General features: G+C 43.3%; 1 protein-coding gene across 5 annotated transcripts in view; it reads left to right on the top strand.

Moving 5' to 3' along the window:
* Positions 1 to 24,964, top strand: part of LOC140201875 (tetraspanin-15-like) — a 274,040-nt gene that overhangs the window by 37,791 nt on the left and 211,285 nt on the right. For 4 of the 5 annotated variants that reach the window (XM_072266630.1, XM_072266627.1, XM_072266626.1 and 1 more), the window contains exon 2: positions 13,460 to 13,645. In XM_072266630.1, coding sequence (XP_072122731.1) covers positions 13,460 to 13,645 — 186 coding nt within the window. Of the gene's footprint in view, positions 1 to 13,459; positions 13,646 to 17,494; positions 17,567 to 24,964 lie in introns of those variants that run through there. The other variant, XM_072266631.1, reaches the window with a different exon arrangement.

Below are 24,964 nucleotides of genomic sequence, written 5' to 3'. Positions count from 1 at the left end.
GTGCGTGAGGAATTGTCAGGTACTTGGGTGAAGTCTGTCGGATGTATTGGTAGTGGTGAGGTGAGGTGATGAATTTAAGGATTCACAGAAGAAGCACATTGCACCTACTTTGTCTCACTGTGACACTTTCTCCAATAATATAATTAACTCATTAAAGTAAAGCTGGAGGCTAGAAAACGTCTCTGCTAATTAAAATGCACAAATCAATGCCCTACTTCAGACCCATAAAGTCATTTAGTTCACAGTCTATCTCCTCACTTTTCTACCAAAACATTTCACTTTACACATATCTTATATGCCTTAGCATTTTTCAAGGGAACCAAGATCATTTTTGTTATCACTGACATACGCTTAGTGGCCAGGAGGTACCTAATAATGTGGCCTCCGAGTGTATGTCCGTAGTCTTCTGCTGCTGCAGCCCATCCACTTCAATATTCAATGTGTTGTGCATTCAGAGATGCTGTTCTACACACCGCTGTTATAATGTGCAGATATTTGAGTTGCTGTTGTCTTCCTGTCAGCTTGAACCAGTCTGACCATTCTCCTCTGACCTCTCTCATTAACAAGGCGTTTTTGCTCAGAGAACTGCTGCTCACTGGATGTTTTTGTTTTTCGCACCATTCTCTGTGAACTCGAGCAGGGGTTCCCAACTTTTTTTATACCATAAACCAACCACTAAGCGAGGGGTCCATGGATCCTAGGTTGTGAACCCCTACTCTGGAGACTGTCATGCGTGAAAATTTCAGGCAATGAGCAATTTCTGTGATACTTAAACCACCCCATCTGGCACCAACAATCATTCAATGGTCAAAGTTACTTAGATCACATCTTTTCCCCACTTTGATGTTTGGCTTGAATAACAACTGAACCTCTTGACCATGTCTGCAAGCATTTATGCATTGAGTTGTTGCCATGTGATTGGCTGATTAGATATTTACATTAATGAGCTGATTTACTTAACAAGGAGGCCATTGGGTCTATATGTGAAATTTGTTGTTTTGCAACATCCATACTGTTCATGAGATATATATTACTATAGATTACAAAATAAGTAAGTAGTGCAATAGATGAATAATGGGGTAGTGTTCATGAACCATTCAGGAATCTGATGGTGGAGGAGAAGAAGCTGTTCCTGAATGTTGAGAATGGTGGTGTCTGTAAATACTGCTTTTGTCCCTCCTGGTGGTGGAGGTTGTCAGTTCTGAAGGAGCTGTGGGAGGAGCCTGGGTGGTTGACAGCAGATGGCACATCCTGCTGGCACTGTGACAGGTGGTGGATGGACAATGTTCCAGGTGTTGGATGGAGCACCAGTGAAGCAGGTTGCTTTGTTCTGGATGGTGTTGAGCTACTTGTGAGCTGTTGGCACAGGCAGGTGGAGACTATCGAACTCCTGACTTGGGCCTTGTAATTGTTGAAAATTCCTGTGAGAGGATGAGTCACTTGGGGATGCCTAACCAGCCTCAGACGCACTTTTGCAGCCATTGAGTTTATGTGGCTACTCAGGCTGAATTTCTGATCGATGATAACCCATAAGATGATGATGACAATGGTGATGCCATCCATCTGTCTCGAAGAACAATGGATAGTGACACTGGAGTGACCTCTCCAGGGCACAAGCCTGGACGGAAGGTATAGAGATCTTGGGATGCCCAGTCGTCAAGATCCCACTCTTGGCCTCGCTGGTGTGGTCCAAAGGAAAGAAAAGCAATATGTTTGGCACCATTTCGGCTGCTGGGACAACATTCAGTGATGTCCAACTGCCTTAGGGGGTCCACTCCAGATTTTCTGTCTGTGTTTACTCCCGTAGCCTTCACCTCTCCTGAGGCTGCCCACAAGGCAGTGGGGGTATTTACCCATTGTTGGGAATCTTGGACCCATTATCCCTAGGAGCTGAATTAGACCATTTGTCCCATCAACTCTGCTCCGTCATTCCATTATGGCTGATTTATTATCCTTCTCAACCTCATCTTCTACCTTCTCCCAGTAGTCTTTGACACCCTTACTAATCAAGAACCTGCCGATCTCTGCCTTGTTGCCCAATGACTTGGCCTCTACAACCATCCATTGCAATGAATTCCACGGATCACACCCATTGGCTAGAGAAATTCCTCGTCATCTCTGTTCTAAAAGGATATCGTTGTATTCTGAGGCTGTACTTTCTGGTCCTAGTCTCCCTCACTATTGTAATCATCTTTTTGACATCCATCCTAACTATGTCTTTCAATGTTTGGTAGCTTTCAGTAACCCCCCCACCACCACATTCTTCTAAACTCCAGTGAGTACAGGCCCAGAGTCACTAACCACACCTCATATATTAACCCTTTCATTTCTGGGATCATTCTTATAAACCTCCTCTGGACTTCGTCCAATGCCAGCATATCTTTTATTAGATAAGGGACTCAATACTGCTCACAATACTCCAAGTGTGGCCTGACCAATGCCTTATAAAGCCTCAGCATTACATCCTTGCTTTTTGGTTAAAAAATAAGAAGTGCATAGCAGGTATAGGCAGGAAGGAACAAATGAGGTTTTATGGAGTATAAGAAATGCAAGAGAACACTTAAGTAGGAAATCAAGAAGGCTAAAAGAAGACATGAGATTGCCCTAGCAGATGAGGTTGAAGAGAATCCTAAATGATTCTACAGATATGTTCAGAGCAAAAGGATTGCAAGGTACAAAGATCAGAATGGTAATCTATGTGTGGAGCCAAAAGAAATGGGAAAGCTCTTAAATGGATTTTTTCATCTGTTTTTATTCAGGAGACAGCCACAGAATCTATGAAAGTGAGGCAAAGTGGCACTAACTTCATGGACCCTATATAGATTACTGAGGAGGAGGTGTTTGCTGTTCTGAGGCCAATCATGGTGGATAAATCCCAAGGGCCTGACGAGGTGTTCCCTCAGACCCAATGGGATGCAAATGCAAAAATTGCCAGGGCCCTGGCAGAGATAATTAAATCATCCTTAGTGACCTGTGAGGTATTGGAGGATTGAAGGATAGCTGATGTTGTCCCAATATTTAAGGAAGGCTCTTTAAAAAAAACACCAGGAAATTATAGGCCAGTGAGCCTGATATCAGTAGTGGGAAAGTTTTTGGAAGGTATTCTAAGGGACTGAATATATGAGTATTTGGATAGACAGGAACTGACAAGGGGTAGTCAGCATAGCTTTGTGCATGGTAGGTTATATCTAACCAATCTTATAGAGTTTTTAAGGGAAGTTACCAGGAAAGTTGATAAAGGCAAGGCAGTGGATGTTGTCTACATGCACTTTAGCAATGCATTTGGCAAGGTCCTGCCTGGAAGGTTCGTCAGGCAGGTTCAGTTGTTTGGCATTCAAGATGAGGTAGTAAATTGTATTAGACATTGTGGGAGAAAGGACATGTGGGATGAGGACTTGTGCTTTGTAGATATTCTGTTTAGGGCTGGTTCTGTCATGTGGTTCTGTCAGCGAAAAAGTCAACAAAGGCTTGGACTTCAACCTCCGAGTGTGCACATATGCAAATTTTGTCTGCATACTCAGATTTCAAATGTTCTCAGTATTATTTGTTTACTTATTATTATTGTTCTATCGTTATTTTCTCTCAGTTGAACCTGGTTAAACCTGAGGTACAGGCATAGCCAACCACGTTCAGTTCTCAAGTGCTAGGAACTTCGGGACTATTCTAGTGGTGTTTAGCTTTGTGGCTTTCTGGAGATTTACATAAATATTGATGTGCAGTCCTAATTGTGTAGTGACTTTGCAAGGGAACCAGTTGTAGATATTACTATTGGGACAATGCATACCTTGTTCATGTTCCAAAGTCTTTCAATTTCCTCTTTTAATTCAGCATATTGCTGGTGTTTTTCACTTACTGATTTCTGTATATTGTGTGTTTGGAATGGCTATATCTATTAAGTAAATTGTTCTTGTTTGCTTATCTGTCATATTATGATGATGATGATGAAGATGGGTGGTTCTTCGCTTGCGAAGATCAGGAGGGAAGAAGAGTCCTCAGGAGCGACAGCACGATCGTTGGTGACTGTAGAGACCAGTTCTGCAGACTCTGGAGGGACACGGGAACAGAATGCTGTTGTTGCCTCAGGTCCCATGGGTCTGAGCTGCCTATGTGCAGAGTTGAGACTGCGACTTCCAGTGTCATCTAACACCTGCCATTTCACTCCTTCTCCATCACTGTTGGACTTATCTTCCCTCCAGAGTTGCATGGGTTTTTAGTAAGGGTCGGTGCGTGCGGACCGAATCCACTCTTTAGGCCCGGGGGACGTTCTACAATGGCACAGCACGCTGCGACAGCTGTGGTGACCACAAGGTTGTAGATTGAGTATCGGAGTTTTCCTTCTTCTAGACAGACTGCCTGACACGGCTAACGAGTCCCATCTACCCGGATTTGGAATCGGAGTTGTTCTTCTCCTAGGCTGGTTGCCAACCAAGGCTGATGAACCCAGTCTGCCCGCTCAGTTATACCGCTGAACACCCGGTCGCGCCATGACATAGCAAACTCAGTAAGAGCAGGACGCCATGTGTAGGCGTTGGTTTGGGCACGGTAGTGTAGGAGAGACCATGTGCGAGTGACCTCCTGCACAGCAAGCCAAACAGTGGTCCTGCTGCGATCACAACACCAGGAAAGGAGAGGCTATGGAAGGTGCTTCACTTTCCTTAAGTGGGTAGGACATCCAGTCCAGGACTCACCCATCCGCATGGTAATATTATGTCCACATGGTAATTATGGATTGCCCTGTATGGAACAGGTTGGTCAGAATATAATTTTTAGCACTGCGACTCTTAAGACTGGATCAGGCATATATTTATAGTAAGTATGGTGTCTTTTATGAGTTTGTATTTTAAAGCAAGATATTATTATTAGTTATTTTTTGCATTTGCACAGATTGTCTTCTTTTGCACATTGATTGGTTGTCAGTCTTTGGGTGTGTAGTTTTTCATTGATTCTGTTGTATTTCTTTATTCTACTGTGAATGCCTGCAAGAGAATGAATGTCAGGGTGATATGCTGACATGTACGTAGTGTGGTAATACACTTACTTTGAATGTTGAACTACTGTAGCTCAGCAGCTGACGCTGTGCGGTGGCGGTTGTTCTGGAGCGGAGGTGAACCATTTCTAATTCATCCTGTGAATCAGAATTGGAATTGTTGTGTTATTATCAGATATACTGAAACAGATTGAAAAGCTTGTCTGGCATACTGTTCACACGGATCAGATCAGATCATTGCACCGTGCAATGAGTTGGAATGAGATAACATAATAGCAGTGCAGACTGGAGCGGGAAGCTTGTTGGAGGAGAAGTGGAATATTGCAGAGAAGAAGATTTAAGAAGAGAGCACGTTAGTTGTTTGTCAATTTTCAGGTATAGTTTTTTATAAATTCTACTGCATTTCTGTATTTTCCTGTAAATGCCTGCAGGAAAATGAATGCAAGGTGGCATATATATGGTAACAGATACATAAATTCACTTTGGCTTTGTCATAACACTTTGGGTAAGTTAAAGTTTCCTCATGTAGCGATGTTCCGTCTGTAAGATCTATAAAGGGGTTTCCTGCTGGCTCTCACAGGTCAGGTCCTCTTCAACCACTGGCTTCCCAAAGCTCAGAGCAGATTCAGCGCCTCTAGAGACACAATACAGGTGCTGTTTGCTGCAAAAGCAAAACTGCGTGGAGCAGCATCTCTTGGCCCTGATTTCAGCTCTTTTCCACCGAGAAGGATGAAGGGGAATTGAAACTGAGCTCCAATCCACGTCTCTTACACGATGCCCAATGTGTTCATCACCAATCTGACCCCAGACTGTTGTGCAAATCAAAAATATGATATAGATAATACTGAGAACAGAAGTTGTAGAGTCCTTGGAAGTGAGTCCGTAGATTGTGGAATTTGTTCAACATTGAGGCGAGTGAAGTTATGCACATCAGTTCAGGAACCTGGTGGTTGCAGGGTAATAACTGTTCCTGAACCTGAAGTTGTGTGACCTAAGGCTCCTGTACCTCCTTCTTGATAGTAGTAGCAAGAATAGGGCAAGGCCTGGATGGTGAGAGTAACCTTTGTGATGGAAGGACATTTACTCAATTTAAGAGGAATTAGGGAAGTTTATTTATTTATTTGGAAGTACATGACAACAGGCGCTTCGGCCAAGCGAGCCCAACATTGATCAATAAACCCACTGGCCTGCATGTCTTTGAAACGATAGCGAAAACTGAACTGAAGCATTCAGAGAAACCCCGCATATTCACAAGCAGAACACGCAAATTCTTTACAGTGTTGGAATTGAACCCAGATCATGGGCCCTGTTGCACGAACCATTACGTATTGTGGGTGGGGAGGAACTTTTAAAAAGTAGGCATCTATTAGTCTCATGAGACCATGGATTTGTGCCTTGGAAGGTTTCCAGGGCGCAGGCCTGGGCAAGGTTGGATGGAAGACCAGCAGTTGCCCATGCTGCAAGTCTCCCCTCTCCACGCCACCAATGTTGTCCAAGGGAAGGGCATTAGGACCCATACAGCTTGGCACCGGTGTCGTCGCAGAGCAATGTGTGGTTAAGTGCCTTGCTCAAGGACACACACGCTGCCTCAGCCAAGGCTCGAACTAGCGACCTTCAAGTCACTGGACGAACGCCTTAACCACTTGGCCATGCGCCAACACTTGAGGAGGAACTATCTGAGGAAATATTGGAAAAGAGTAGGCCATTGGAATCAGTTGGATGACGATTGTACAGGATAATCCTTGCGTAAAGGGCAGAATATCGTTATTCTCTGAATTAACAAATTAGCTCTGTATGCCAGGAAAGGAAAACAGGAATTCAGTCTTTCTGTTCTTGACTGTCCTCCCGGAGAGCGGATCTTAAGTGATACCAGGACTGTACTTCCTTGGAATGGATCCCATGTTTGAAGAGAAGATCCCGGTTACATGTTTTATTCTACAGACCCTATCACAACAAGCAGGACCAACAGAGCTGATAACAATCTGAGACTTTTTGCCCTCAGTTGATGGAGCGAAATGAGAAAAAACAGGATCATAATGAAGAATCTGAAAAATAATTGGAATCTGATAGTGCACTCTCTCTATGGGTTATCAATCACCAAGTTTAAAACAGTCTGCACAGATAAGGCTCTCTGAGAATTGGCACCTGCTCATTTTGATTTCCTGTGAACAGGACATTTAATATGTTCTTGCTTTCAGAATGGATGGTTTGGAGATATGCTCGGAAATAATCAGTCCCTTTTCCTGCCTTCACATGCACACCAATGCCTCTTAATGAGGGCGATTGATGTCAAGTGAAGTCTGAACAGAGGAAAGGATGTGAAGCCAAGAAAAGCTAATGAATCTTGTTAGTGAAAAGCATAGTCATCTCAGGCATTTTGTACACAATGAAAAGATTGCAAGAGATTTCAGGCAGTGGAGAAGTTTTGCCAGAACTTGAAGAATATGAAGGTGGTGTAGATGTGCCAACAACAGCACATCACTTCCCGATGAGCAACCAAAGCACATTTTAAACAGAAGGGGATTGCAATGTCACCATCCACACCACAGCCTTCAGTGCACCAGCACGCATTATCGCTGTGGTGGACTTAAGATCACTCTTTGGGCGAAGAAAGCAAGTGGCCTGGATGGTGTCCCTGATGTTCCTTAGATCCTGCACAGATCGGCTGGTGGGAGTATTTGCAGGATTTTGAATATCTCACTGCTTCAATCTGTGGTTCCAGTCTGCTTTCAGAAGACCACTATCATCTCAGTACCCAATTAGCTCATACCTCAGCCTTGATCTCATTAAATGGCAGAACATGTTTGAAGGAATGAATGTGCTGCTGTTAGGAAAGAGTGAGCAAGCTAGGGCTATTTCTTTGGATGGCCCTGCTTAGAGAGATCAAAACCCTGAAGAGAATTGACAGGTACCTGTAGAGGAAACATTGCTATGTTGTCGAGACCTTAAGTATGAGAAAGTTCACTATAAATCTATTTGAGAATTCAGGGGGATCTGCTTTACCCATAGAGTGGTAAAAACGGGACACATAGTGCTGCTAGTGAGTTTGAAGTAAATATGAGCTATGTTGAAGGAAAACAATTTGAGGAAGGAGACTGTAGAAAGCATAGGATGAGATGTGATTTGTAGCCGAAATTTGAATGGAACAGCACAGGAACCATTGAATACGTTTGCAGGTCAGTGTGGTCAAGTGCCCTATGTCTAAGTGATCCACCTTAAGACATATCTTTAATTGATCATCGTCATTATTTGCTGTGTCATATGACATGGGCGCTCATGGGCTTTCCATGAGCATGATAGTTCTTGGCAAATTTTTCTTCAGAAGTAGCTTGCCACTGCCTTCTTCTGGGCATTGTCTTTATAAGATGGGTGACCTGGGCCATTATCAATACTCTTCAGAGATTGTCCTGATGAAGGGTCACGGGCTGGAACATTGACTGATTACTCTTTTCCATAGATACTGCCTGGCCTGCTGAGATCCCCCAGCATTTTGTGTGTGTTGTTCAGAGATTGCCTGTCTGGTGTCAGTGGTCGCATAACCAAGACTTGTGATATGCACCAGCTGCTCATACAACCATCCACCACCAGCTGTCGTGATTTCACGTGACTCTGATCAGGGGGCTAAGCCGGTGCTACACCTTGCCCAAGGATGACCTGCAGGCTAGTAGAGGGAAGGAGCATCTTACACCTCCTTTGGTAGAGATGTATCTCCACCCTGCCACGCAATTTGTTCAATTACTACCCATAAATATCTTGCTCACTGAACATGTATTTGGGATATTTTCCTAAAATACATTGTTACTCAATGTGATGGAAGAACTTTTATGAACTCGAATGGTAGCTGACCTGTTTGCCTTCTTGGGTTGGATGTGGAGTACACTGTGAGCCCTTGGGCCTGTGGTAAGTGAATTACCTCCCCAGAATTGAATGTCCAGGGACACAAACAACATGATCCATTGAACTGATAATAATAAAGAAAGATTGCTCAGACTGGTGAATCAGATATCAAATTCCTTCAAGGACTCTGAGCTTCCAATTCAATTCAATTCCCGTTTAAGTGCCATTCAACCATATGTGAACCCAACCATAGGAGACAGCTTTACTGTGGGGTCAAAGTGCAAAACACAGTACCAACAGTCACACACAAGAACATATTCACAGAATAAGAGTCCTGACGCCCCCCCCCCACCCCACCCTGCGACACCATAACTCAATACCCAGTTCTCTCACCTACAGGACAACAAACCCATATAGAATCTCAGGAAAATACAACGACCTAGAATTTGCATGTATATAGTCCAGCCCACCGAGATTCATCTGTCGATCCGCCTGCACGCCCACTAGGCGACAGCACAGATCTGAGGCTCAGTCCTCCCATATCATAAAAATACGACGATGCAGAATATGCATGTATGTAGTCCAGACCTCCCAGCCCACCGAGATCATGGGAAGACAAAGGCGAAACACCAGAGATATGAAACAAAAACCAAATGGAAAATATGGTGAAACAGCCGGACTCCATGCATCCCGCCTTCTCTGCCGTTCTGTTCTCTGTGAGTCCTTCTGTGCTCAAACTCATCCCACTACCACACACTTCTGCCTTTTTAGTCAGCCGATTCCTCCCGGTCTCCACTTAAAATGACCAGTTCAAAGATTCAGAGTAAATTTAACAACAAAGTACATGCAGTACGCGCAAAAGCCTTTAGCACGTATATATAGCTAGGTTGCCTAAGACTTTTGCGCAGTACTGTATTTGTCAACGTGGAACAGAGAATGAGTTTGTAAATCTGGCAGGAGCAAGGGATGTTGGGAATGGCCACTGGGTGGAACGCCACTGGAGGAGTGTGAAATAGTGCTGGGGGCAGGGGTGGGGTGTGATGTGGGTGCACGCATACCCAGCCCTGACGCTCCAGGCAAAGTCATCTGATTCCAAACACTTGTTTTATTTATCATTACAGAATGTCTCTCTGGGGTGCTTCCTGCTCCCTCCCCTTTCCCTTCCCCTTTTCCCAACCATGATTCCCCTCTCCCTGCCCCCTTCCCACTCTCAGTCCACAATAGAGACCCATATCAGAATCAGGTTTATCATCACTCACATGTGCCGTGAAATTTATTGGGTTTTTTTTGCAGCATTACAGTCCAATACATAAAACTACTACAGTACTGTGAAAGAGTCTTAGATACCCTAGCTATATGATGTGTTCACCGAGCTTGGCAATTAACTTGCAGACGTTTCATCACCAGTCGAGGTGACATCCTCAGAGTGCAGTTGTTGATGTTTCTCTCTGGGAGTGCTCACGTTCATATAGGCCCCCTTTCACTTGCCTCAGTCCTGATTGGCTATTCCTCAGTTGACCTTTGAATTCTATTGGCTCGTGTTTCTTTGGCTATTAGGTGCTCGTAGATGGTGTCTATTTCAATATGTTCGTTTACGGATTTATCAGAAGAGAACCATGCTTCTAAAACTCCCTGTGCCTGCTTTGTGTTTGCCTGTGCCAGAACCTCCATGGTGCTCTAGTTAAAGTGGTGTCCTTCTTGGTCTTCGTGTACTGAGATCAGCGTCGGTGGATCATGTCTCCATACTGCCAGTTTGTGTTCCCGAAAATTAGTTACATCCTGTTGCAGCCTCCATAGGTGTCCTGTATGCCACATTGCTTTTGTCAGTCATCTTCATTGGTACCTTGGTTCTTGAGACCACCATTGTAAACAAATCCTGGATCTCGTTTTCCAGCAGCGCCATGGGATGTTATGTTGAAGTTGTATAAACACTGGTGAGTCCTTGTTTGGGGTATTGATCACCTACTTACAGGAAAGAAGTAAATAAGATTGAAAGAGTACAGAGAAAATTTACAAGGATGTTGCCAGGTCTGGAGGACTTGAGCTATAAGGAAAGATTGAATAGGTTAGGACTTTATTCCTTGGAACGTAGAAGGTTGAGAGGAGATTTTATAGTATACAACATTATGAGTGGTATAGATAGGGTAAATGCAAGCAGGCTTTTTCCACTGAGGCTGGGTGGGGCTACAACCAGAGGTCATGGGTTAAGGGTGAAAGCTGAAAAGTTTAAGGGGAACATGAGGGAAAACTTCTTCACTCAGAGAATTGTGAGTGTGGAGTGAGTTGCCAGCGGAAGTGGTGCATGCGAGCTTGATTTCATTGTTTAAGAGACGTTTGGATGGGCACATGATTATAGGGATACAGAGGTACAGTGCAGGTCAATAGGAGTAGGCAGTTTAAATTTCTCGACATGGACTAGATGGGCCAAAGGGCCTGTTTCTGTGCTGTACTTTCTTATGACTCTATGACCTTCACCAGAGCAATCACAACAGTCCATGGAGACTCAGCATCACCTTCTCCAGACTAATTAGTGGTGATCAATCAGTGTCGCCTTTGTCTGTAAAGCCACATCTCAGAAGGTGAATAGTTGAAAACAGTAAACCAGAGGGCTTAGATTTAGGGATAGAGGGTAAGGATTTAAAGGGGACTTCTTCACCCAGAAGGTTGTGCATATTTGGAATGAGCTGCCAGAGGAAGTGGGTGAAGCAGGTATAGTAAGATTTTAAGACATTTGGAAAGTACATGGACAGGAGAGATTCCCAACCTTTGTTTTATGCCATGGACCAATACCATTAAGCAGGGGGTCTATGGCCCTCAGGTTGGGAACTCCTGGTTTAGAGGGAAATTGGCCAAGTGTGGGAAAATGGCACTGGCATAATGGTTGGCATGGACAAGTTGTACTGAAGGGCCTGTTTCTATACTGTATTACTCTATGGCATGACAATAATCAACACAGTTCAATTTCACTAGAAACATCTTTGCCCAGGAAAGCAGAAGAGGCTGTCTCATTAAATATCTAAGACAAAGTTACATACATTTTTGCATAACAAATGAATTAAGTAATGGTGAAAAAGTCAGGTAGGTGACACAGTGTCAAAGTTCAAAGTAAATGTGTTGCACTGGACAACAAATTTTTTCGAATGTCTTCCTTCCTGAGAATTTCTTTTGTTTGTGATAGACCGCTTGAAGCTGAACACGAATAATTTCAGACTTGTATCTCGCAGGAATTTGGAAAACAAGAAATTAACTTTTATTGAATTATAATACATTTAATTGCATAATGGTGCTGACGCTTTGCAATAGTTGAACTAAATGAAAAATGTTTTGTTGATGGTTTTCTGAGGCTTCTGGCTAAGTGTCCAACAGTAATCAGCCGGCATTGATGGATTCCAGATGCCCCGATACTGTTTCTCCATGATCGCAATCTCCTGGTGAAACCTTTCACCATGCTTGCTATCACAGCAACAAGATTTGCAGGGAAGCCTAAATGGGACTGGGGAAAATGAATCTTCAGTGACATGTTGCACTTCATGGTTTTGTATGCTTGAGACATGTCAACTAGCTGGACCTAGTTTCGTGTTCTGTAGCTGCTTAGAAAATTTTCAACAACATCCTTGAATAACTTCAATGAGATTTTCTTCAGTTCCACTAGAAGTTTTTCAGATTGCCTGCCATTGATGACCTGTTTGATCTGTGAACCAACAAAAATGCCTTCCTTAAACTTGGCATCAGCTATTAACAAATGAACTTAAATAACAAATTTCGGTGATTTAAAAAAAAAATAGAGAATGGATAGGGAAATTTCATGGTGTTTTTCATGATCAGCAGCCCAAAAGTCATCAGATACACGCAGAAGTATTCAGGAAGCAAAATCTTTGTTGTGCAAAGATCTTACATACTGGGTATGTAAATACAGTACTGGGTACATACAAAGTACGTTTGTACATACTGGGTATGTCACCAGATATTATCCATTTTCTTGCAGGCATTCACAGTAGAACAAAGAACTACAATAGAATTAATGAAAAATTACAGAGTCATGATCCTGTTATCAAATGAATTTAAATAACAAATATTGGTGATTTTTTAAAAAAATAGAGAATGGATAGGGAAATTTCATGGTGATTTTCATGATCAGCAGCCCAAAAGTCATCAGATACACAGAGAGGTATTCAGGAAGCAAAATCTTTATTGTGAAGTGTTATCAAAGTACACACTGGGTATATCACCAGATATTATCCATTTTCTTGCAGGCATTCACAATAGAACAAAGAAATACAATAGAATTAATGAAAAATTACAGAGTCATGATCCTATTATCAAATGAGTTTAAATAACAAATATCGGTGATTTTTAAAAAAAAATCGAGCTTGATAGGGAAATTTCATGGTGTTTTTCATGATCAGCAGCCCAAAAGTCATCAGATACACCCAGAAGTATTCAGGAAGCAAAATCTTTGTTGTGCAGTGTTATCAACAAAGTGAAGCAGGCTTGATAGGCCAGATGGCCTGCTCCTGCTCATGTTTCTTATATCCTTATTGTTGTCTACAGGTGAGAACTTTATGAAGCAACTTTAAAGTGTACTTTGTCCCAGTTGGCCATTCTGAGATTGTAATTGGTTTTGTTCTCTTACAGATGCTGGGACTGATCATCATGTGTGTGGGTATTTATGCAGAAGTGGAAAGGCAGCAGAACAAAACGATGGAAGGCTTCTTTGTCGCACCAGCTGTCATTCTGGTGGTGCTGGGGGTCAGCATCTTTGCACTGTCCTTCATTGGGATGGTCGGTGCTCTCAGAGACAATCGGCTGCTGTTAAAGATAGTGAGTTTTTATTTTTACCATTCCGTTTAAGGGTTACTGGAAAGATGGTATGGAAAGGTTTGGGGCAGTCTGTTTGATTACAGAGCAACGATCAGGGTGTAAGTTCAAAAATTCAAAGATTCAAAGTACATTTATTATCAAAATATGTATGCAGTCTACAACCCTGAGATTCATTTTCCCATAGACAGGCAGGAAACAAAAAAAACCATGGACCCCATTCAAAGAAAACATCAACCACTCCCGCCACTCCCGACGCACAAAAAAACTTGTGCAAACAGAAACAAAAAAAACCCAAAAAATGCAGAATGTGAAACACAAAACTGAAAGAGTCCAGGCATATTCAGTTCAACTCAGTGTTCATTATGTGCAGGCCACCCTGATCGAAATCACCCAAAATAGCAACAAAACAAGGAGCGCCCAGAAACCAGAAACACATCATAAGGGGAACTACAGAGTCCAATCCACAAACCGGGTCAATCAAACCTTGCCCAAGACCCAGGACTCCAGCATCATCCTCTGACAGCATCAAGGGAGAGAGTGACCATTCGAATACAGGGGCCTTCTTTTGGGAGCAGTGTGGCGCGTGGCCAAGTGGTTAGGGCATTGGGCTCACGTTCTGAAGGTCTTGGCCAAGGCAGCATATTGTGTCCTTGAACAAGGCACTTAACCACACACTGCTCCGGTCTACCCAGCTGAAAATGGGTACCGGCAAATGCTGGGGGTTAATCTTGCGATAGACTGGCGTCCTATCCTGGGGGGGTGAGTCTCGTACTCTCAGTCGCTTCACGCCACAGAAACTGGCATAAGCACCGGCCTGATGGGCCACAAAGGCTCGGGACAGACTTTGACTTTGACTTCTTTTGGGGAGTAGGGAGAGAGAGACTGTCAGATGCAGACACCCTCCCTCCTTCAGCAGAAGCGACAGAGAACCTGGTAGGAGGGGCTGAACACCTGCCCACCTGCCGCAGTTGCCTTGGTGATTTCAATCTTCCTCGTCACTTTCATCGGCAAGATTGATGAGAATTGGAGTTGATCATGGGCTCACGCCCCACCTCCAGGCTTCTTGGCCTCGAGACTACACCGTTCACTCAAAGCCTCACGGAACGTGCTCGGAGACACCAAAGCACCAGACTGCTCAATCGGCCGGAAAACACACCACCAAAAAGTAGATGACAGGCTCCAACGGTAGCAGAACCACAAATTGAAAGAAAGAGAAGGCACAAAAGATGTGAAGGAAGCTGTTTCGTGAACTATCTGGAGGACGCCACTCTCTGCCGAGTTATTCGCTGGCGCCATCTTCATCGATGACAATCTAGGAGAGCTGTTGTCAGGGGTACGGTGGGCTGAGCAGTTTTCTCATGCCCTTTTGTGTTCTTGCATTGGGTTGAAGGGTCTCTCACGAGCTTAGCAGAACATGTACATTACATGCTGTGTGGGCCTGTTTTTAATTGGAAACAGATTGGTAATCACATTGCATGGTCCTTGTTGGTCAACCCAATGATATTTTTTATATTATTTTTGTTCGCACCATTGTGTAATGCGGTTTAGTGGCATGTTTATATAGGCATAGCACTCCACAGCGCAGGGAATGGGAGGAGCACAGGCTTTTGTGTTGGTTGCCAATTTTACACCCAAAGTAAAGCTACTAGGCTTTCTTAATAAGAGGAGTCTTGCTCAGTGTTTGAGATTTAAGCCCGTACTCATTACAAATATAACAAAGTATTGTGGCTGTTGCATTGGTGAGACATTTGCTATCACAAATATTCCTGAAAATACAATTACTTTATTATAATGAGTACACACGATATGCTATGCACGTAGAGCAGGTGCATGAACATAATCGCAAACCGATATACATGTGAACGCAATGCATAAAACAGTGTGTGCATGATGTTTTTATAGCCTTTCTAAAACTTGTTCTGCCGTACAGCATCCGTCCTGCCTAAGCATGCCTGGACAAAATAGAAGACTTTTCAGCTTACATTTTGGGTAGCATTCGAGTTGAATTATGAATTGAACTAACCAATATAGGCGATTTTTTAAAAAATAATGCACAATAGGGAAATTTCATGGTGATTTTTCTGATCAGCAACCCAAAATCCATAAGATACACCCAAAAGTATGCAGAATCAGATTTAATATCGCTGGCATATGTCGTGAAATTTGATGACTTTGTGGCAGCAGTACAATGTAATACATAGAAGAAAATCGCCCCCCCCCCCCCCCTTGTCTTTCTCCCCGGACCTCCTGTCCCATGATCCTCTCATATCCCCTTTGCCAATCACCTGTCCAGCTCTTGGCTCCATCCCTCCCCCTCCTGTCTTTTCCTATCATTTTGGATCTCCCCCTCCCCTCCCACTTTCAAATCTCTTACTAACTCTTCCTTCAGTTAGTCCTGACGAAGGGTCTCGGCCTGAAACGTTGACTATACCTCTTCCTAGAGATGCTGCCTGGCCTGCTGTGTTCACCAGCAACTTTGATGTGTGTTGCTTGAATTTCCAGCATCTGCAGAATTCCTGTCGTTTGCGTTTTTAAAAAGTTACAGTAAGTAACTGGTATGGAAGTTGTCCTGTCCAAGACTGGAAGAAGCTGCAGAAGATCGTGAACACAGCCCAGCACATCACACAAACCAATTTTCTGTCCTTGGACTCACTTTACACCGCACGCTGTCAGAGCAGTGCTGCCAGGATAATCAAGGACACGACCCACCCAGCCAACACACCTTTCGTCCCTCTTCCCTCCGGGAGAAGGCTCATACGGCCAGATTTGGGAACAGCTTCTTTCCAACTGTGATAAGACTGCTGAACGGATCCTGACCCGGATCTGGGCCGTACCCTCCAAATATCCGGACCTGTCTCTCGTTTTTTTTTGCACTACCTTACTTTCCCTTTTCTATTTCTATTTATGATTTATAATTGAAATTTTTAATATTTACTGTCAATCTGTACTCCAGGGAACGCAAAGCGCAGAATCAAATATCGCTGTGATGATTGTACGTTCTAGTATCAATTGTTTGACGACAATAAAGTATAAAGTAAAAGTAAAGTAAGTTTCTGTGTGTGTATGTTATATATATATAGAGCTCATGGTAGAGTGGCGGAGCAGATTCGATGGGCCAAATGGCCTACTTCTGTTCCTTTGTTTTGTGATCTTGTGATATATATATATATATATATATATATATATATCAGTTAGTTAAATGAGTACTGCAAAAACAAATAAAATGTCGTGAGGTAGTGTTCATGGTTTCAATGTCCATTCAGAAACCAGATGCAACATTTTTGTTCACTTTTATACATTTTTATAGACTATTATACACTAGGATGGAACAAGACCCACGCTCTACCTTCAGCCTGCCCTTTGTAAGCTGACAGTGACTCAGCTGTAATGCGCAAATGATAATTATTTATGTATACTTCGTAGGTTGGCATCTGTGCCATTGAGGGCACGTGGAGTTATGGGTGTACATTAGAGGCAAACAATTTATTCTGTTGAAGTACGTGCAGGTGAAGACCTCGTAGGCTTTTGAGTATTCACAAACCTTTCAAAGCTGTTGTACTAATTTTCCGTCTGACAAGGTTTAATTAGTTTTTGATGCAATGAGCGGTATTTCCTCCCTGTGGCCCTGGTATTGTGCACTGTGAGGATGGATTATTGTGGCTGTCATGTGGGGGTTGGTTTATTTGTCGTTTGAAAGCCGCTTCTACTGTGCTGGTCATCGATTGGCCTGTTTGAAGGATGCCACAGCTCCTTCCCATTGGTTGTCCGGTGTGCCACAGCACCGGTGTCCGGTTTCAGCCATATCAGGGGTATAAGAATAGCACATGCAGGAGGCATGTTTGTCTCTAGAGGCTCCTCTTCACACGGAGGTCATGATCAATGTTAAAGAACCATTGGGAAAGTATGCTCCAGATTTTGAAGGTCCTCTTGCACTCTCAGCTAAGTCACTGTTTGATGAATATTTAGTTTTGTAATTTAGTAACTTGGACAGACTTAAATGTTTGGTTGAGTCTTTTACTGTTGCAAGTAAATGATTAATGCGATGTACATATTCATAGTCAGTGTCTTCTGTCTCACTCACCAAACCCGTAAACCTACATCCACGTTACAGTGGTCTTTCTTTTCCACCACTTGTACTGCAGGACCATCATATCACCTAACCCTCCTGATTATCTTTCAGATTTTCTCCATTCCACTTATTCTCTGAGATAAGCTTCACACATATTCACCAGCACTTTTTGCCATCTGCTTTCAAATCCTCACTGTTTACATTTAATTTAAACTCATGGACACCGGCAAGACGTGCACTGTTCCAAATACAGTGACCATTTGTAGTAAGCACAAGGTATTCTGCAGATGCTGGAAATGCAGATCAACACACACAGTGCTGGAGGAATTCAGCAGGTCAGGCAGTATCGATCACCATCATGTGCTGTGTTGTATGACATAGGTGATCATGGTCTCATGATCATGAATGTTCTTGGCAAATTTTTCTACAGAAGTGGTTTGTCATTTTTTTTTCTGGGCTGTGTCTTTACAAAACGGGTGACCTCCCCCCCCCCCCCCCCCGAGCCATTATCAATACTCTTCAGAGATTGTCTGCCTGGCATCAGTGGTCACATAACCAGGACTTGTGATATACACCAGCTGCTCATACGACCATCCACCACCTGATCCCATGGCTTCACATAACCCTGATTGGTGGGGGGGCTAAGCAGGTGTGACACTTTGTCCAAGGGTGACCTACAGGCTAGCGGAGGAAAGGAACACCTTCATCAGAACTGGAGCACATGTAGTTCTGTCCTTGGAGATTTATTGGGAAAAGCCCTTGATTGATAGTCACTAGTTATTGATTAATAAGGGTGTCAAAGGTTATGGGATGTAGGCAGTAAAATGGGTTTGAGAGGGATAATATATCAGCCAGGCTAGAATGATAGTGCAGATTTGATGGGCCGAATGGCCTAATTCTACTCCCACGTCTTATGGTCTAAATGTATGCAGAGATATTGGCTGCTGGTGCACTTGTCAAATCTATTATCATTTCTGTTCTCTCCTCTTGGCTTTGGTAACTGTGGATCAATAATTATAACTTAACACATTAAAATCAGCTAACTGCACTGAAGTAGTAGGGTGTATCACAGTAAAACCTCTTTTAGTTACTGAACTTTTCCTTCTCTTCAGTAATGGCAAGAACTTTCATTCATGATGTACCTTTAGCAAAACAAAACACCCAAGTTTGCTTCACAGGAGACTTGGTGATCAATAGTTGACATGAGGAGATACCGGGTCTTTTGAGCAAATGTTTGATCAGTGAGTCAGATTTGAATTACTTTTTGAAAGGAAGAGCTAGAGATGTTGATGAAAAGGTTTATGAATGGAATACTGAGGATTAGGACCTCGGCAAGCTGAAGACAAGGGTGAAGAGCTAAAATAGAGAAACATGGAGCTGAAACTGAAAGAGTCAGAGAGAAATAAGACTGCAGTTGCTGGAAATCTGGAGTAACATGTAAAATGATGGAGGAACTTAACGCATCAGACAGTAAATGGCCAGTTGACAAGTGGGATGAGACCCTTCATCAAAACTGGAAAGAAAGAGGCCAGAAGCCAAAGAAATAAAGGCTGAAGCCTGGGGTTTGCAAGTCTGTGAATCCACTGGGGAAGTCAGAGGCCTGATGTCTGCAAGTCAACTGGGAAAGTCAGAGGCCTGATGTCTGCGAGTCAACTGGAGGTCAGAGGCCTGGAAACGGATTGTAATTGTGTGTTTGTGTGGGAGGGAGGAAAGTGGTTTGTTTCATTGTGTTAGCTGTTGCGTGTGTTGTTCTGCTGAACATTATGGGCATATCTTATTGTTGTAAAGACCACACACAAACAACCATTATGCAAAAGATAGATAGATAGACATACTTTATTCATCCCGAGGGAAATTGGGTTTCGTTACAGCCGCACCAACCAAGAATAGAGCATAAATATAGCAATACAAAAATCACAAACAATCAAACAACAATATGCAAACTATGCCAGATGGAAAATAAGTCCAGGACCAGTCTATTGGCTCAGGGTGTCTGACTCTCCATGGGAGGAGCTGCAAGTTCGATGGCCACAGGCAGGAATGACCTCTCGTGCTGCCCAGTGTTGTATCTCGGTGGAATATGGCTGAGGTCCAACAGTAAAAAGTTCAATATCCGGTCTACAAACACGTTCCTCGATCGTAATATGACCCGGATTGCACCATCTGTTGTTAACCAGAACAGTAAGCACCCAACTCCTTTACGCTTACCGCTCTCAGAAGACAAACAGTGCAAATATGGAAAAAACAAATAGTATTAAATAAGAGTTGTGGGGTCCTTGAAAGTGAGTCTATGGGTTGTGGAATCAGTTCAGTGTTGAGGTGAGTGAAGTTATCCACCCTGGTTCAGGAGCCTGATGGTTGAAGGGTAGTAACTGTTACTGACTCTGGTGGTGTGGGACCCAAGACTCCAGTATCACCTTCCTGATGGCAGCAGTGAGAAGAAAGCATCGTGATGGTGCTTGATGATGGATGCTGCTTTCTTGCGGTAGTGCTCCTTGTAGATAGTGGGGAGGCACTTTTCCTGTGATGAGCTAGACTGTGCCCACTAGTTTTTGTAGGCTTTTCAGTTCATGGGCATTGGGCGTTTCCACACCACCTGAAAGTGCACTCGGTTGCAGAGTGCAACAATGGAAGTAAAATCATTTTCTTTCTCTCTCAATGTTGGAACCTGTAGATCACCCACTGCACTTCATTTTGCTTGCGCACAACTTTTTCTGTGGGTTGGCAATTTGTAAAGATTAAACAGCAGGCATTCAGGTCTCAAGTACCTCAGAGTCATTTCAGCACAATTACTATAAACAGGGTTATTGTCATTCAACAGTGAAGCCATGGCAACTTGGGGTTATGGACATTTATTAACTAGATATCAAAACAAAGAATAAAAACCAGATGAAACCAATGAATTAGCACACCCTTTGTACACACGGTTAGGATCATTCCGAAGTGGTTTCCATGGCAATAAATGGGATGTTTCATCCAACTGCCCCATTATTGTGTTGAATTAATTGACAGTTTCCTTTGTGTTGCCCTTATACAGTTATGCACAGAAGTACTTCTGAATGGTAAGCGTTCTCATTTGTTAGAAGCATCTTATCCAATGCCTTTGGGCACTGTGTCAAGGTTTTCAGTTTATGTGCAAATTGATGAGCAATTCCTAAAATTCAGTGAGAAGTTTGACTATCCTCAGTGCTAATATTCATCCTTCATTCAATATTACCTTAGCACATTATTTTATTTTTTATTTAGACCATAAGATATAGGAGCAGAATTAGGCCATTTGGCCCATCAAGTCTTTTCCGCCATTTCAACATGGCTGATCCATTTTCCCTCTCAGCCTCAATCTCCTGTCTTCTCCTTGTATCCCTTCATACCCTGACCAATCAAGAATCTATCAACCTCTGCCTTAAAAATACCCACTGACTTGGAGATACAGCATGGTCACAGGCCCTTCTGGTCCAACTAGTCTGCGCCACTTAATTTCACTCAATTGACCAATTAACCTACTAACCAGTGTGTCTTTTGAATGTGGGAGGAAACCAGAACACCCGGAGGAAACCCACATAGTCACCTTACAGACAGTAGCGGGAACTGAACCCGGATCAGTGGCACTGTGAAGCATTGTGCTAACTGCGTTGTCATGGTCATAGTCATAGTCATACTTTATTGATTCCGGGGGAAATTGGTTTTCATTACAGTTGCACCATAAATAATAAATAGTAATAAAACCATAAATAATTAAATAGTAATATGTAATTTATGCCAGGAAATAAGTCCAGGACCAGCCTATTGGCTCAGGGTGTCTAACCCTCCAAGGGAGGAGTTGTAAAGTTTTATGGCCACAGGCAGGAATGACTTCCTATGATGCTCTGTGTTGCATCTCGGTGGAATGAGTCTCTGGCTGAATGTACTCCTGTGCCCAACCAATACATTATGTAGTGGATTGGAGACATTGTCCAAGATGGCATGCAACTTGGACAGCATCCTCTTTCCAGACACCACCGTCAGAGAGTCCAGTTCCATCCCCACAACATCACTGGCCTTACGAATGAGATTGTTGATTCTGTTGGTGTCTGCTACCCTCAGCCTGCTGCCCTAGCACACAACAGCAAATGTGATAGCACTGGCCACCACAGACTCGTAGAACATCCTTAGCATCATCTGGCAGTTGTTAAAGGACCTCAGTCTCCTCAGGAAATAGAGACGGCTCTGACCCTTCTTGTAGACAGCCTCAGTGTTCTTTGACCAGTCCAGTTTACTGTCAATTCGTATCCCCAGGTATTTGTAATCCTCCACCATGTCCACACTGACCCCCTGGATGGAAACAGGGGTCACCTGTACCTTAGCTCTCCTCAGGTCTACCACCAGCTCCTTAGTCTTTTTCACATTAGGTCATTGGGTTATATAGGTTATAGGACAATTGGCCAATATATTTCCTGACCTTACAATGGTAGCAAAGCTGAAGGCACCCACAATGCTTCAGGAACAGCTTCTTTCCCTCTCCCACCCGATTTCTGAATGGACATTGAACCGTTGAACACAACCTTGTTTTCTTTTTGTGCTACTTATTTAACTTTAAAAAATACACGTATACATCTTACCATAATTTTACTGTTTTTATTAATGTACCGCTGCAGCATAACAACTAATTTCAAGACATATGCTGGTGATATTAAACCTGATAGTGATTCTGGATTGAGAAACTGGGAGGTGATGGGTGGAAAGGTGAAGGGCTGGAAAAGAAGGAATCTGACTGGAGAGGAGAATGGTCCATGGGAGAAAGTGAAGGAGGATGGACATTGAACCCGTGAAGACTACCTTCCTACTTTTTTTTTTGCTTTTTGCACTACTTATTTAATTTAACTTAAAAAAATATATGCACACATATACACACCTTACTGCAATTTACAGTTTTATTATTATGTATTGCAAAGTATTGCTGCCACATAGCAACACATTTCAAGACAAATGCCAATGATATTAAACCTGATTCTGATCCTGAAGCTCCAAAATTATTCTATTTGCTTGACAGTACATAGGGATGTCCTAAAGCAATAAAAGATAATATAAAAATGCAAGTATTTCTTCATCAGAGTGCACTGGAAAGTGTGACCAGGCAACTGACATCCTTGCCGGTTGGAATTTTTTTTTTGACGGCAGCAGAAATCCGTTCTGCTTGGAGACAGGAGAGGAGAGATGAGGCTCTCATTCTGAGGAAGAAGCTGTTCCCTCTTCTGAGTCATACCAGGAGGGATGATGCACGGGATTGAATTACGAGTCTCCTCCGAAACAAGGTTCAAGTCCAGGAGGCAGATTTTTCATCAGTAATGGCGAGGAAAACAAGTGCCTCTCCCAGTTATTGTTTCCATGGAAACTAGCCCCCGCCCTCATAATTGCCCTGAGGAAGAGGTTGAGTGTTGTCCTCCTGCTACCTTGCCTGTTCGTCGTCTATCACAGTAAAGTGAATGCTAATTAGCATCTCATTACCACGCTGCTGTTGGCAGGAGCTCACGGGGGGCAAATTGGCTGCTCTGCCTGCAACATAGCAACACTGAGCCCGGTGTGGGAGAGCTTCATTTCTGACTCGGGAAGGACATTGCTATCTCGATTTTCTCTTTTCACCCAAAGCAATGCAAGGCCCTCTGACTCTGAGAAACCAAATGGTGTTTTAACAACTAGGTATTTTGTCCCCGAACAAATGATTATATCAGACTTGGGACAAAGGTACAAATATTTCATACCATCTTATGCTTTTATACATTTTATGTATTTGCATACATTTTGTTCCATATCCATACTTCTAGCACCTAAAGAAGGGTCTTGGCCTGAAACATCCACCGTGTATTCATTTCCATTGCTGTTGCCTGACCTGCTGAGCTCCTCCAGCATTTTGTGTGTGGTACTTCTAATTTTATTTAATTCTTTCATCATCATCATTATCATTATGTGCCATGTCGTATAACGTAGGCGTTCGTGGTCTTTCCATGACCATGATTGTCCTTGGCAGATTTTTCCACCAAAATGGTTTGCCATTGCCTTCTTCTGGGCAGTGTCCTTCGAGATTGCAATTCAGAGATTGTCTGCCTGGTGTCAGTGGTCACGTAACCAGGACTTATGATATGCACCTGTTGCTCATACGACCATCCACCACCTGCTCCCATGGCTTCACGTAACCGTGATCGATGTGGGGGTTTGGTGGGTTGCTAAGGCAGGTGGTGGCTAGCAGATTAATTCTTTATTCTTTATAATTGTTGAATGTTTTTTGTCGCCAACCCACCACAGCAAATTCCTAATACATGTAAAAGTTGAGCCTTGATCCTTGATTTGAGTCTATCAGGCGTTGCAACAATGATTCTTTCTTTTTGTTGAAATGTCAGCATCAGTTCAATACAATTCAAAGTACATTTAATATCAAAAATTTATAAATTATACAACCTTGAGATTTGTCTGCTTACAGGCAGCCACAAAGCAAGAAATCCGAATGAACCCAATTAAAAAATAAAGACCAACCCCCAATGTGCAGAGAAATTAAAAAAAAAACACAAATCATGCAAACATCTGAAGTGAACACCAGCATTCTGAATCAAATTGGGTCTTTAGATCCAAATACCGGGAGCATCCGGAGTAGGCCCACAGCCTCAGTCTCAGATCATCATATTGGCAGAGTCATATCGCCACGAAGCTTGCAGGCACGAGGCACAGCGGCCGCAGCAGTCACACAGACTCAGCACCGCAGAGAGAGGAGTGAACATCGTGGCAGAGCGAGCAAAATCGGCTTTCTTTCCAGGCTATCTGGGCCGGCATTTAAATTGTCCAAACAGTGGATCGTGGCTCACATTAGGACCTGGGTCTCAGTGCAGTGATACAGTTTGGGTCTAGATCTCGCTGTCCAGCCCGAAGCCATTCTTGGCCTCTCCAAATTGACTTGGCGCTTAGCGCGATCCAGCCTCGCACCTGGGTTAGGTGGATGGGCATTGAAGCTCCCCCACCTCGACAACTCCTCTCCAAATCAATCACTCCAACTCCATCTCCGCATCATCCTGAAGTCCTTCCAATGTTTCAAGCCTTTGCTTATCGTTGCTCCTGTGCCAATATCAATCCTACATTTGGCGGATGGTAGCCATAGCGATAGCGCAGGTCATCACAGTCACTTCTTGATAGTCCAGATTCCAAGGATGTAGTGATAGTGTTAGGGTTAGGGTTAGTATGTTGTAGGTGTAGCCCCCCGGCCAACCTCAGGCTCACTGTCGTCT

Source organism: Mobula birostris, chromosome 8 (genome assembly GCF_030028105.1).
Source record: "Mobula birostris isolate sMobBir1 chromosome 8, sMobBir1.hap1, whole genome shotgun sequence".
In the NCBI taxonomy this organism is placed as follows: domain Eukaryota; kingdom Metazoa; phylum Chordata; class Chondrichthyes; order Myliobatiformes; family Myliobatidae; genus Mobula; species Mobula birostris.
The sequence above is the reverse complement of the archived record's forward strand: the minus strand, read 5'-3'. Positions and strand labels throughout refer to the sequence as shown.